The sequence below is a fragment of the Thunnus maccoyii genome, chromosome 12, assembly GCF_910596095.1.
Source record: "Thunnus maccoyii chromosome 12, fThuMac1.1, whole genome shotgun sequence".
Lineage (NCBI taxonomy): Eukaryota > Metazoa > Chordata > Actinopteri > Scombriformes > Scombridae > Thunnus > Thunnus maccoyii.
In genome coordinates, this window is record NC_056544.1 from 6,862,613 (window position 1) to 6,877,617 (window position 15,005).

At 41.9% G+C, this 15,005-nt stretch overlaps 1 protein-coding gene across 1 annotated transcript; it reads left to right on the top strand.

The window, feature by feature from the left end:
- Positions 1-599: 599 nt before the first annotated feature.
- On the top strand, positions 600-13,611 carry lrrc24 (leucine rich repeat containing 24). The gene is made up of 5 exons (XM_042429494.1): positions 600-666; positions 9,758-9,953; positions 10,854-11,132; positions 11,491-11,659; positions 12,337-13,611. The coding sequence occupies exons 2-5, from the start codon at positions 9,792-9,794 to the stop codon at positions 13,578-13,580; spliced, it is 1,854 nt and encodes a 617-aa protein (XP_042285428.1). The 5' UTR covers positions 600-666; positions 9,758-9,791; the 3' UTR covers positions 13,581-13,611.
- Positions 13,612-15,005: the final 1,394 nt, after the last annotated feature.

The window sequence follows — 15,005 nt, forward strand, 5'->3', positions numbered from 1 at the left end:
AAAATTAACTGTGACAGTCGGTCCCAGGCAGCGATGAGACCACCCAATTTATGTTTTGAAGTGAATGAACAAGAATAAAGAGCCCCCCCCCCTCTCTTTCCTCTCTCTCACTCATGCATATAAAGAGAGAGAGAGAGAGACAGACAGAGAGAGAGAGAGATAGAGAGAGAGAGAGAGAGAGAGAGAGAGAGAGAGAGAGAAAGGGGGGGAGGGAGTCAATTCAAGCAGGGATAATTAAACGAGTGGTTTACTATTGGAAGATAACATCCGACGTTGAGGGAAAATGCAAGGAAAAATGGGAAAACAAATCAAAGCCGCATAACAATATCAGAGGAGGGAGATAAGAGTCTAAATCGACCATCATCAGCGCTGACGTCCAGCGTTGGCAGATGCGAGCAGTTTCCTCCGGCTCTCAGCATCCAATTACAATGGACGAGCTCAGCCTGTGTGGACTCTAAACCGCTGCCCAGTCGGGAGCGAGTGAAAGCAGCGAGCGGAGCGGAGGGAGGGAAACAATGCTCTGGCTCATCTATTTGCAGTGATTTGAAGTGGGATTCATCTTTTTATTTTTATCATTTTGTTTTTCTTTATTTTTTATTTATTTATTTTTGTCTGAGCAAGTGAGGGGACTGCTGCCAAAATCAAGTCCGTGCACGCAGTGAAACGGTAGGTCGCAGTTGTGTGTTGAGGGGAAAGGAGGACAGAGTGCGCTTGGGATAGTAACGCAGGGGTTCTCAAATGTTGTTTTTCAGCGACCGCGGCGCACACACACACACATTAGGACCGCGGACTTACATAAGACACAATTTAATCCTAAAGACCCCATAAAGGAGGATTGTTTTTGTTGTTGTCTGTTGAAGTATAAAACTGCATGCAGTGTACTTTGCTACTGTAGATTATAGTGTGAGAGTGAAACAAAGACTTGAATGTGTTTTGTGACTGGGATTATAACATGTTGAATGAAGCCGAGATGAAATCATTATTTTGAGACTCAGGCGACGCTCAGGTTTCATATATTGGCTATATATTGTATATGGTCCAAACTAATTGATATGAATGAAATGGACAAAATATTAGAAACAGCTCTCAGTTTAAAGCAATACAATTCAACAGCACCACAACATACAGCACACAGAGGGTCACTGCGGTAGATGATCTCCACTTGCCCATTTCCAAAATGTCACTGTTTCATGTTAATCGGTAGGCCTAATAGTATAAATAATAAACAATAGACTACATTTATAGTCTAACCTGTGAATAATATAATTCAACATCACCACATACAGACTCCAAAATTGCCATAAAGTTGAATCAGCATCTCTCTAAAACCGTTTGTACTCAAGCTGAACATTATAACCTTCAAGAAGATGGGTTTTATTGCAGGGTTGTTGTATTAGACCTCATTTTAGGTCTGTTTAATAAACTGGCAACTGATCCCCATTATATCCTATAGCATAAACTAATTATGCTGATTATGTTGCTCAAATGGTCTCTCTTATTATAAAAAATATATTTTTTAAAATAAATATATTTTTGTACAAATTAACAAATACCAAATGGGTCACAGCAGTCATACAGATTCTCTACAGTTTGTCCTATCATGCCGCAGTCCCATATCACTTAACTAATATCTTCATTTCAAAATACATTTTAGAAACAAACCAGTTTCACTGCAGAGCCACTGTATATTCAAATCCCATGGGGATATTAAAGTGATACTGTTGTGATGGAAAACAAAGTATAATAAGATCACTGCTGAGCACAGCAGACACTCTATAAGAATCTGACAGGATTGGAAGGAGTGACACTATGGGAGATGCCAAGAAGAATATGATTAGGTCACCACAAGCTGACTGTTGCATACTACAGAATCAGTATACGTCCCTACAGGAAGACCATCATGCTGGAAGTGTCACAGTTTCTTCCCTACGGCCAGAGTTTTAATGCACGTCTTTCTGGTTAATTGCTATTCTGCACATGAAGCACTGTGGAGCCAAACGACAGGCCCCTGGATAGGACCTCGTTTGTTTAAGTCCAAGGGTGTGGTATCTGTCTTGCGTGGACAGATCTGTACTGACAAGTTGACTCCTTATGCCTGCAGAGATCTTTAATTTTTCATTGGCTACTGTCTACCAGACAATGATGACTGAAATCTCTCTCGGCTGTAATTGCATAGCACCCCAATTCTGGCCTGACTCGAGAATGATACTGGCATACGGCAAAGATCAACTGAAATAAGAAATGCATGAGGAAAAATGATTACCTTTACAGTTTCATTATTTCCTGTCTATATGCCAGACTGCACAGATAACCACAGTATAGGCTACATGCCAGAATGTAATTTGACATATATCTGTGATTTGACATCCATCACTTGCTGTCACTTCCATGGCAACAAAGAAACATAATTTATGAAGATACAACAACTCCACTCCCTCTGCACTATTGCACACCCAATATTAACTGAAATGCAATATAGCAGAATGATAAGCAATCCTTATCGGAGCATTGTTTTCATTTCATTTTAGGATACACACACACACGTTCCCGCACACTTTTATTGCTGCTTGAGTAACACCTGCACTTTCAACTGAACTGCCATAAAAAGAGGGATATTTACAATTCAGATTCATCTAGCCAGGACACTGGGGAAATACAATAATACCCCCCCCCCAAAAAAACAAACAAACACAGAATCGAACATAAATTTATTCATGTGAATACTTTTATTAAAATTGGACAAAATATTTAAGTGAATTGTTCTGCTTCTCAATAGAGGAGTATGTGAGGAGGAGGATCCATCTTCCAACCTGTCTGATCTGATCCATCGATTACAGTGAGAATCAAAGCTGTACTGAGCAATCGTGTATGTGTCCACTGTTGCTTTTCTCATTACTACACACTCCCGCTCCTCCAGTCATATACAAGAATGGGCTAAGAGGAGTGGCTTGCAACCAGATTGATGAAAATGTAGCAAAAAGAAACATAAAAATCAAACTGCTCATTCTATCCTGGCATAAGCCAGTGACTCATAAATTCTGCAGCCTGTCAGATGAAGCTACTGTGAATGAAATTGCTCTGATCGATTGCATCAACCAACCTTGACAATTAGAATGGGCAGTGTGTGCATGTGTGTGCGCGTGTGTGAGAGAGACAGAGAGAGAGACTTGAGAAAATTGGCATTTTGAAATGGGGTGACAAACACAAAAAATCATGAGAAAACATGAGTCGGTGTCAGACAGGTGAGGCTGACACCGAGATTCTTTTTGACATGTGAAGAGCAGGAAAGACTGACGGTTACACGATTTATGAACCTGCTGCCAGCGTGTTCACTAAATGCCTGAAAACAATGAGTGACAAAGGCACACACACAAGCACACAGACCACGGTAGTTGTCATTTTGAGACATACTCTTATTTACTTTTACTTTTACTTTCTGTATGTCAAATATGAAGCTTGATCCAGGAGACAGTTAGCTCAGCTCAGCATAAACAAGGGGAAACAGCTAGCTTGGCTCTGTCCAAAACTTTAAGAATAATTTTGCAAAATTGAAATCAAAATCTGATGACAGCTAGTGGGTTGTTTGCTTACGTTGCTGGCACTGTCAATCAAATCTGATCAAACCACACCTAATCCCAATGAAGCAGGTCAGCTGATGCTTAGTTTTGAACTCTTAATTACTGTCAACTAAGTGAGGTTTTTTTTCAAACATTTAACTTTGATTGTTGCTTATTTAGTCATGAATATTTAATATTATTAGGAAAAGCTTAAGACTTGAAACCATTTTTTCAGGGGTTTTAACAACATAGAGAGAATTAGTCCTGTCTATTTTTGGTACCACACTCTAATAAGGCACTATAAAGGGTTTATAAGATGTAACTAATGGCTTTAGCTACTGTAATAAATCGTAATAATCCTTCATAGATCAATTATAAACCAATCAAAAACAATTTTTGGGTTGCCTGGTTGTGGAAAGTCCCTTTGGTGTCCTTTCTGTTTGCTAAGAATGCAGTTATTAAATGCATCAATAAATGCTTAATAAGTTGTTATAAAGGGACTTTGGTCCAGACCTGCTGCTCTTCTCCAGAAGATTTGTGGTTATGCAGTCAAATTAGTCAAAATGATTTTTTTCAACCTGGCAACCCAAACGTTCTTAGCAATGGCTTATGAGCATTAGTAAGTGATTGTAAACCTTTTATAAAGGGTGCCTTATTAAAAAGTGGTGCCAAAACTGGAGAGGAGTAATCCTCTCTTCATTATTAACAATCTACGATAACCTCAAACTATTAAAGTAACAATTTTGCAGATGGTTAGAAAACCAGTAAAGGTGCATTAGACTGCAAGCATGTGTTTGTGTGTCTTTATCACTCACTGGCATTTAGTAAACATGCTGGCAGCAGTTTCATGTAACTGGGGCAGTCAGTGGTAACCAGGCCACCATGGCCTAAAGGTTAGAAAAGTGACCTTGTGACTGAACGGTCACTGGTTCAATCCCTGGCCTGGAAAGATAAATCTGGGTAGGGAAAGTGAAGTAGTAGTGCTTGCTCCTCCATCATTACCACTACTGAGGTGCCCTTGAGTAAGGCCCTTAACCTCAACTGCTCCAGTGGAGCTGCTCAGTGACCAGCAAAACAGACTGTGTTTGTACTGGGCAGCTTCCAGGGATGAATGTGTCACTGTATGAATGTGATCAGGGTGTTCCTGAAAAAGAGAGCATTGCTCTCGGAGAAAATCCCCTCAATAAATAAAGGTTAAAAAATTAATTGCATTGTCTGTTATAAAGCGTACCTTATTATAAAATGGCACACTATTATGTCTTAGATATATTTTATCTGATATAAATATTATCTGTGCATAATACTTTCTTCATTGTGAAGTCATACATATTTTACACAGCTTTGGCAATATTTCCTCTGTTTAGTCATGCAGATAAAGATTTGGAGGAAAGGAAGCACAAAATAACAAAAAAGAAATTCATGAGGCTTAAAAGGGGTTTAAAATCTCTTTTTAAGCTTTGAAAAGCAAGATGATGTGAGGGTATGATCACTAAGGCCATTTCTGGACATTTTGGTGCCCCAGGCGAGCCATCCACTGGATGAAATTTAACTCAATTTAACTTCAATCAACTGCTGTTCTGTGCCATGTCTTCTTCTTTAAGTTAGAATCTTTATGTGCACGGTAGCCCCTCTTACGCATTATCCTGATTCTAATCATATTCTATGGAACATAACCTGCTTATCCCTGTGTGATTCTAACATCATCCAGCTCACTGATTATCTGCGCAGGAGTGTTTTTAATGACTTCACATTCCAGGTCATTTCTATACTGAGGTGCAGGTATTGTCATCCTTCCTTGACAGTAAGCGCATAAAAGTAAATCTTGTGCGGAAAATAGATATTGGTTATACAGTTATAGCCGCCGTTTTGCTTTTAGTTCTCAATTATCTTTCATAAATCAAATTATATTGCACGAGTTCAAAACCACAAAACTTGTTTCTCTGAAGTACTTTGTTCAAAGTGAATAGAGGATATATGTAAGCTTTCCAAATCATGTGGCGCAGCAGTGCTGCAGTCCACTGTGCAGGGAAAAAAAAGTGCTAACACAGCTACAGCCTGTCTAGCATCATATCGCCACAGCCAAAATCTCAGAGTTTCTGTGCAGTTTATAGCAATAACATTTGAGCTTTCTGCTGGCCAGCTTACATTACCAACAACAGTCTTTGCATCGCAGACAGGCCTGTCACAGCAGTTTATCATTGGAACTCTTAAAAAGCAGAGATTTATCGAGTTTGTCTCAGTACGGGGAGACGGAGTGAGGGTTTTAGACTAAATACTCCGCTGGGGGAAGTGGCAGAGTGCTGCTGCTGCTCAGAGGGTGATTTTGCTTGAGATAGCCTGAGCTTCACACACATATCCACATGCAGACACACACACACACACAAACATGGCAGAAATAACTATCACACATTCATTTACTTTGTTTCTCTTCAACACAGACATTCACAAATGCAATCCCAAATCCCCCCCTCCACACACACACACACACACAAGGCTTTCATGGTGAAAATCAATGGCTGCGCAGCCCAGCTGGACAGAGTAGTAGTGGAAAAATAAAGAAATCAATGCAGTCTTATTAACTGAGCAGAACTTCCTTTACCGCTGACACAAAAATATGTGTGAGTGTGTGTGTGCCAGCCTGTTTGTATCTGACTTGGTCTGCGTCTATGAATGATGATGGCTGTTGCTGGTTGTATGCGGGATGTGCAGGTGTGTGTCTTCCTGTGTGTGTGTGTGTGTGTGCGCGCGCGTGTGCGTGTGTGTCTGTGTGCCAGTCAGGGTGTGTGTCCTTGTTGGTGGCTAGTGTTTGTGCACAAGTGCTACTTTGTAGGCGTGCTCTGCATGTTTATAAGCATGTGTATGCGTACGTGTGTTTTCCTGTGCATGGTTGAGACTATCGCTCAAAGTCAGTATGTTACTCTTGGGTTAGTGCCACAGTGTTCTCCCAGTGCCTTGGCCTCAGTCTATTTGTGGACAAAAGGATGCTCTGAGACAAATGATTTAGCACCTGTCAGTCAGAGCAGAAGGACGAGAGATGAGAAAAGAAAGAGGTCAGCGATGGGAATAGGAAATGATGGAGGCTTTCAGAGAAATCGCGAAGGGAGCAGGGAAGTAAAAGAAGGAGAAAAAGGAAAGGAGGGAAAGAGTTCAAGCTGGAGAAAGAGAGAGTCGGAGTGAAAGAGAATTTACGATTTAGCTCTGGGTCATCACATAGCTCAAATTCCTGCGAGCAATTTCCCCCAAGAAATGACAGCTTCTATTTCTGCGGAGTTGTTTGTCTAACAGCAGCTCACAGGAACTGTGCCTGGCCTTCAGGCCCCGTGAGCAGACCTTCCCTCATCACAAGAGTTACCATAACAACGGATGAGGCCGACCTGCACCGGTGGCAGCACAGGGATGTGAACTTTGCTTCTGCCTCCAGCACTCTGGCTTTCTGCTGCACCTCTGACACATCAACACCTACCCTGCTTGGAAAAATAAGAGAAAATCAGAACAGCACTACATGCAGTGAATCCTCTGCACTGTGAATGTTTGCCAGCCAGGCTGTGATTGTTGAGCAGAGGATGATTTGTTTGAGGGCATGGAAACAAAGCACTGTGTCAAGAATAAGAGACAATTGTAATTTCAGAAATACCCAGATAAACAAACTCCAAGCTGCCGGAGTCCAGCGCAAAATGATGTTTGCAGAGACGCAGCGTGGGGATACATTTTGGGAGGTCGACACTGATATTGAATGCTGGACATGCTTTGTCTGATGTGCAGTTTATTAGATTTCGTTTGGCATTTGTGGACTGACATCTGCCCTGGCTTTCAACACTCAGATCTATGTACACAACATTAAGCTCTAATCATCCTATTTACACATTTTCACACTGTCAATAGAGATATAGTGCTGACCTCGTTTTTTTTTTTTTTTAACACTGAACAAAGCACCCCCCCTCTATGGAAACGTCTACAGTGCCGAGAGCGGCTTAGCTAACAAGCATCTGATTGTGCAGATTACGCATGTACCACAGAGGATTACTGAGACTGAAATGAACAAATTGACCTCTTAGCACTGAAATCCCACATCAGCATGACAAAAGATGAGAGTCAAGCACAGTTAGGGCGACTGAATCTGACATAGAGAGCACACACTGTAAGACAAGTCGCAGTAAGCAACATTATTTGAAGAAGTCTCTCCCTTAGCGTTGTTTTATTTTCGTCACCGTCTTCTGTCTGTTTGTGCAGACCCTAATAACTCCATAGGTTATCCTTGTCTCTACATCTCATCAGCCTTGTCCTAACATTGAATGCGTGGCATGATTTCCGCCCAGGCTTTTTAAAGAGAGAGTAACATTGAAATGAGCAGAGAAATGCATAAGCTATTTTCTCTACCTGGCAGGGTGTCATTTGCATTGATGCTTGGCTCATATTCTAACAACAAATATCAGAATGTGCATCCTGTTCTGTGTGTATTCATATCCTAGGGCAGGCAAGTGTCTTTTCCTCTCTGGTTCCCTTCTGACACTTTTCATGCAAGTCAAAGCTATTTAAAAGTCATCTCACTGTGAGAAGTAACAAAAGCTCAATGACAGACCAAGGCCTTATTCAAAATTCAATTTTTGTGCTTTCTCTCCCCAACAATAGAAATACGTAATTTCTCTTCACGCTTGTTTGGAGAGCTCTAGAGAGGAAATGGCATGCCTTTGTTAATAAGAGTCTCTGTTTTTGCTGAGAGAAGACGATTGAACAGCTTATGTAGGTCACATTGTATTAATCCAGCTGGCTATCCTCATAAATGCGCTCTAAATCAAACATGCAATATTAACATCCAGTTCAATGCACATTCACTTAATAATGCAGCGTCGCTACACCGAGAACGACTTCTCAGCCACTGAAATAGTGATCTTAGTGCTTTTGGGCTCGGGCATTAAATGACTGCTATGGATAATAACACTACAATTGAGACATGCTTGATATCAATCTGACAGAACAGTTCAAACACCCTGCAAACTGAATATTTATCAGTCACACTTTATTTCAGACACAGGACCCTTTCATCAAGTTGCTGTGATGAAATCTGAATGTTTTCTAATACTTAATAAACTAGATGATCTCCAAATCATTCTGAGCTATATGTAAATGCTATCAATTATCTGTCTGGGTGATTCTGAAATCTTAAGCAAACTAGAAATTTCACAAGTCAGACAAGCTTAATGGGATGTGGAGACACAGTCAGACTGCACATGAATGTTTTATTACAATGTGAGACTTTAGATTGGATCGATGATATGTCTGCTTCTCTACTGGATGAAGATTCTCTAGAAGGAAGCCGCAAAGCACAATAAATCCACCTGCTGTCACTGGGCCAGAGTGACAGGCTCAGTGTGACATTTCAACGTGTATTATATCTACAACCCAGCAGTATCTTCATGTGATTTGCTGCCGATGAACAATTGTGAACACCGGGCTACATGGAATTGGACAGCGAGTCTGAAGCCGTTTTGATGTGAACAGTCGAGCGGAACACTGAATCCCTTCCGGGCTGTATAGAAATAAAAAAAGTGCATGGATGACTTGCTCAGTGATGGGTTTATATCAAAGGAAGATATTGCTGTTAGGTGTAGCAAGCAGCCAATGCTGATGTTTTTTCAGATCAGATGATTATATGATTAGTGCTGGTTACCACTTGAGACTTGCTTTGAGGAGTTAAATGTGGTTTCTGAGATTACAGGGGTCAAAATGGAGCCTCTCTCTTTGCTGTAAATTTGCACATCGGTGTGTGTGTGTGTGTGTGTGTGTGTGTGTGTGTGTGTGTGTGTGTGTGTTTGTCTTTGTAAGACAAAGAGAGAGATGGAAATAGAGTGTGAGTGTGTTTGCGCATGCATTAAAAAGACAAGAGAGAGGTCCTTGAGGCAACCTGCACATCTTTTATCATATCTTTAATTAATTGAAGCCCATAATAGAAGCTACTGCTGCAATTCCACTGAATAGACAAATCTGAATGGGGAACAGGCAGGGATGAGGAGATACTCTAACGCTCCCCTGCTTTTTTTTATCAATCTTCCCTTGCTATTTCACAGTCATCTGCATATACAATATATCTGCAGCTACTGTCAATCTTTGCTTTGAGGATCAAATGAAGAAGAGGTTTGTCATTGTAACTGAGGGTATGAGTGATTGATGCTTACTTTTTATCCTCCACCTTCTCTCCTCAGGTTTTGTCTCTAAAAGGTCTGCTGTAAAACCACCATGGTCCTCTTGTGGCTCTCCAGACTCATCCTGATCATCCTGGCCTTAGTCCCCCAACCTTCACTGGAATGCCCCTCCGGCTGTCGCTGCTACAGCCTCACAGTGGAGTGCGGATCTCTTGGGATCAAAGAAATCCCTCAGGGTGTCTCTTCTGTCACCGAGGTCAGTTAGCCAATCGACAATAAGTTAGGGAACTAGGCATTGCATTGCAGCTGACCCCAACTCTCACATCAGTGATTCTGTGTCAGTTGACTTCCTCTCTGATCCATTCTTATTACCCTGAAATGATTGTGGTTAATCAATTCGCCGTGACCCTTTTTGATGTAAGCCTGAGGGGAGGGGCTGCGCTACTGGCTGTGCAATTATTCATTCTTGCTCAGAAAGTGACTCTCACACACCCTCTGATCATCTGTTGAGAAGATGTTTAACATTACACGGTCTTTTCCTCTTAGGTTCAGGCCCCCAACATTACTGCAGCTCATGAATATTAATGAAGACCATGTCCCACATAAATTGTTCCATTAACCTCAATCAGCAGGTCTATCTCGTCGATCATACTTTACCTCATGGGCCCGTGTTCTCTTCTTTGAAAACATCACCAATGAATGCACATTACCAATCAAGCAGTCAGTCATGTATTGTGTATCAAACACAGAAAGCACTTCTGGTGTAGCTCCAATCACTCAAACATTCTTTTTATGGAGATTTTTTTGTGCTTGAAAACTCAAGCACAAAAAAGGATAAATGCTGCTGCAGAGTCATTATTATCATGAACTTCAACTGGCTCATTCCACATTGTTTGTATTGCCTACATTAACATATATCCAAAGCTCTGCACAGCCTGGTGAGTGTATATAGCTTTAAAGGTGGCTGTGTTATTAATGTAATCTCTCCTCATGGTTAATACATTTTTATACCCACTGAGCACAGCACTGCAACAAGCGACGCTCACTTTTCTGCACAAAACATAACATTTCAAACATCACATCCGCTCCTCTGTGTCTTTAATGCCATCAATTTGTGATCATTGTTCTAATTTCATTTCCCTTGTCTTTCCTGAAGACATTCTTCCTCCAGGATAATGCTATAATGCAGATCCGTCTTCAGGACCTGACTCGGCTGGGCAGCCTCCATTACCTGTACCTCCAAAACAACAGCATTTCGGCACTGGAGCCCGGGGCATTTCTAAGCCAAGGCCAGCTGCTTGAGCTGGCCCTCAATGGTAATCTCATCCATCTGGTCACCCCAGACATGTTTCGGGGTCTGGAGCACCTTCGAATCCTCTACCTCGCCGGCAACCAGATCACTCGAGTCCAGGATTACACGTTCAGGGGGCTGCAGGTTGGTTTGTGTGTGCTGAGATAAAGGAATGGATGAATGGATGGATGGATGGCAATGTTTAATGCTCATTTTGGTTTAAGTGTTCCAAAAACTCCAGTTCATTTTGGTGAAGTGAAAAAAGCTAGGCTTTTGCAAGTACAGCTAAAACTATTCCAAGATGGGATGCCTTTTTATTGCCTGACACTTTAAATCCAACTCATAACAACATGTCTGACTAATCCCTACCATACCGTGATACAGACTGAGTTGGGTGGAACTGAGTCGTCCTCTCTTTACATCTGACATTTTTATTCCTCCTCCTTCAGGTTACACTTTTCACATTTCCTTCCTCTGCTTTATGTCTTTTTACTGTCTGCAGCGTTTGCAGGAACTCCACCTGCAGGAAAACAGCATAGAGCTACTGGCGGAACAAGCTCTGTCTGGCTTGTCATCTCTGGCTCTGCTGGACCTCAGCAGAAATCACCTCCGCACCTTGGGAGCCTCGTCGCTCAAACCGCTAGTCAGCCTGCAGGTGCTCCGTGTCACAGGTAGGCAGAGCGAGGACAGAATTCCTAGAGCAAATTATGTTTGACGGTAATATGATATAATCCTCCCAGACTCAATTTGCTTTAAGGCGCCTTGAGATATGAAAAATTCTTCCTTTCCACAATTCAGTAGAATAGACCTGTATGAACTCTATGAAATTCACTCACTACCACTGAAATTTTAACAACTTGCCACAACTAACAAACTCATGTCAAATAGAATGAAATGCCCTTAAACATATTTTACATATCAAAGGGTTTTACCCTACCGTAGACCTTTAATGAGAAAAAGAAAATATGAAGAAAGACTTTTAAGGAAAAAGAATTTTAAGGAATGAGTTGAAGAAGCTGCCTCTGAAAGAGGTACTCTTCCAGGACAGTTGGTGCAAACAGTTCTCAAACAATGTTTAAATTACCAAACTACAACATAAACAAAATATACGTGTTCACCAAACAATTTAGTTGTTTTTCTTGACCTGTCAATCCTATCACATGATCTTCATCAATGGATCAGGTTCACTCAGTTGTTTGATTGACATTGTACATGATCAAATTTCCATTTTTTCTGAGCACTTTTGGAATTCTTGTCCATGTAGGCTTTAATTCATTCTTGACCTTGGAAACAGCATTTGAAAAATCACTTACCCCATGTCTCCCTTGCTTCCATTCCCCTCCTCCAGAGAACCCATGGCGCTGTGATTGTGCTCTGGGCTGGCTAAGAACCTGGATCAGTGAAGATGGTCAGCGTCTGTTAAGCTCTGCAGAACAGCGTCGGCTGATGTGCTCTGAACCACCTCGCCTCTCCCACCTCAGCCTGGTGGAGGTTGCTCCAAACAGCCTGGTCTGCATCCCCCCCGTGGTGCAACTCGAGCCAAGCCACCTGACTGTGCGACTCGGGGAGAGCCTCCGTGTCTCCTGCCAAGCCTCGGGATACCCTCAGCCTCAGGTGACCTGGAAAAAAGCTTCCCATGGCAAGGCTCTGCTATCGCCTCGTGGCCTGGTTCAAGAGCTGGGACCCAATGGTGAGCTCTTCAGGCCCGGAGCTGGAGGAGTGGTGACAGCCCTGCCAAGCAGTGGGGGGATCAAGGTGGGAGGTGTGGGAGGAATTCATGGTCTTGTGCGTGGGACTGAGGAGGGTGGTGAGAGGGACAGCTTTGATCCAGACATGGGTAGTGGCATGCTTTTCCTCAGCAATGTGACGGTGGCACATGCTGGGCGCTACGAGTGTGAGGCGTGGAACCCTGGTGGCGTGGCTAGAGTTACCTTTCACCTGGCTGTCAACATGTCCTCCTCCTCATATTCATCCCAGTTCTGGCCTCGTTTGAACACACACACCTTTGTTTCCTCTTCATCTAATTCCTTCTACCAGCCAGAGGTTCTGGATGTGAGCCAGGAGCCGCTATATGAACAGGACAGCATGGACTTCAATGCCCTTGGCCCTGCCACACAGACCGCCATTGCTGTTGGCATCTCCTTGCTGGCGCTCACTGCTGTTCTACTCTTGATTATGATCTACACTCGTCACCAGCAGTACCGTAAAGAAGAGGGTGGCTCCTACTGTACCAGCAAGGAAGAGAGCATCCTCTATGTGAACGACTACTCTGATGGACCCACCACCTTTGCGCAGCTAGAGGAGTACCGAGACGACCACGGCCACGAGATGTATGTACTCAACCGAGCCAAGCCTGTGGGGTCCACCTCAGCCAGGTGTCACATGATAAGCGGCTTTGTCCAGCAGACGGGTATGAAGGAGGCTCTCCTGGACCATGAAATGGTGCAGACACTGACCAGATCGGGGGGAATGGGGCTACGAAGAAACCCAGCAGATGGTAGAGAGGGACCCCTAACAACAGACCCAGAGGAGCTCTTCCTCAGTCAAAGTCTCCTCTTCGGATCACAGGTTGCCTATGAGATCCACTGCTAAGGGGTTTTAATTGTGTTCTAAGATGAAACAATATGCTGATGGACTTAATTAAAGACATTAAAGAAAATCGCCTTGGTGCAATGATTTGAAGCATCAGATTATTATGTGGTCTTCAAAAGAGGGGAGAGCACCAGTTAGTGGTTGTTGGGGGAAACCTCAATCACAACAAGCCTCTCAGAGAATCTTATCTGATTGATTGTATGACATTAAGATGGGTCAGAGGGATGAACAGCGATAATTTAAATGGAAAAAATACAACTGAACCATACCTTTCTCACTCCAAATCAACCCTTTAAAGATAATTTGAACTGGCTAACCTTATCAGAAATGGTTAATACAACAGTTGACTATTTTACTGTAAATCCTCACATAAGAGGTTCAAATTGTTCAGCGCATAGTGGGAAATACCAATATGAATTTTTTTCTTCAGGTTTTGTGTACTTTGTCTGTGTTTTGTGTAAATATAACAAAGCTAATTTTCACTGTGAAGTACAGTTGTTTTGTGGACCCTGTTGCAGATCCCATTAGAATTAGACCTAAACCAATCCTCTTACTGAAACTGCACTGTCATTACCCATATGTGTGAGTGGGTGCAGGTGGGTGGATTTGTTTGAAGAGGTTCATTTTGAATGCAGCAGCAAGTCTTTCTTTTACATTTTTACCATAGCATTGTATTCCTTGATGTTAACATGCCATGGTTGTGTTTCCTTTTTTTCCGACTTGCAACACTAGAACAAAGAATTAACATTTCCATTGTCCGAAATTTAATCTTTGGTGGAATTAATTCCATTAACATCTGTGTGTAACAACCATTCTAATGTGAATAGTGTACATTTTGTCTTTGGTTTCTACATAATAAAATGTATTTTAAAAGATCAGTGTTTCTTTTCTTGCAAGGTCAACCCTTCACTTTAATATAGTTGTTCTTCTGATGATAACTGTAAAAGCTTACTGTTTTTTCTGCCTTTTTATTACTCCCTTCAACACATGAGATGAAGCTGGTAGGTCTGAAAGATGTGTTTTTATAGAGTCACTGCACTGCTTTCAGTCACTGTATAGAGGTCAGTCCATGGCCCATAAGCTCTTTATTCTCCCCCTCTTCTGCTAAGCACTGTGGTATCATATGTGCTTTCAGAGCAACTTGTGGACTAAGATGCAAGAATGCTGTTTGAAATGTGTTTTGAAATGGCAAATAATCTGTACCTCATACCAATACTGAGACCTTTATTGATTCTCATCAAAAAATGTCAATATTCTTTTAAAATAACTGCTATTTCAGTTTATATGGCTTTATTCTAACAACTACATTAAATACATTGGTTATTTCATGATAACTCAATAAGAAACACAAATGGAGTGTGATTCACGATGGACTGAACATATAGGGGTGTTTTTGATTGTTATTTCTATGCAAACTCAGCTGTG

Excerpts from the sequence above, each read along its gene's own strand:
- lrrc24 (XM_042429494.1), top strand. The coding sequence starts at position 9,792 with ATGGTCCTCTTGTGGCTCTCCAGACTCATCCTGATCATCCTGGCCTTA. Across the intron at positions 9,954-10,853 it reads GTGTCTCTTCTGTCACCGAG|ACATTCTTCCTCCAGGATAA; the intron begins GTCAGTTAGCCA and ends TCTTTCCTGAAG. Across the intron at positions 11,660-12,336 it reads GCAGGTGCTCCGTGTCACAG|AGAACCCATGGCGCTGTGAT; the intron begins GTAGGCAGAGCG and ends CCCCTCCTCCAG.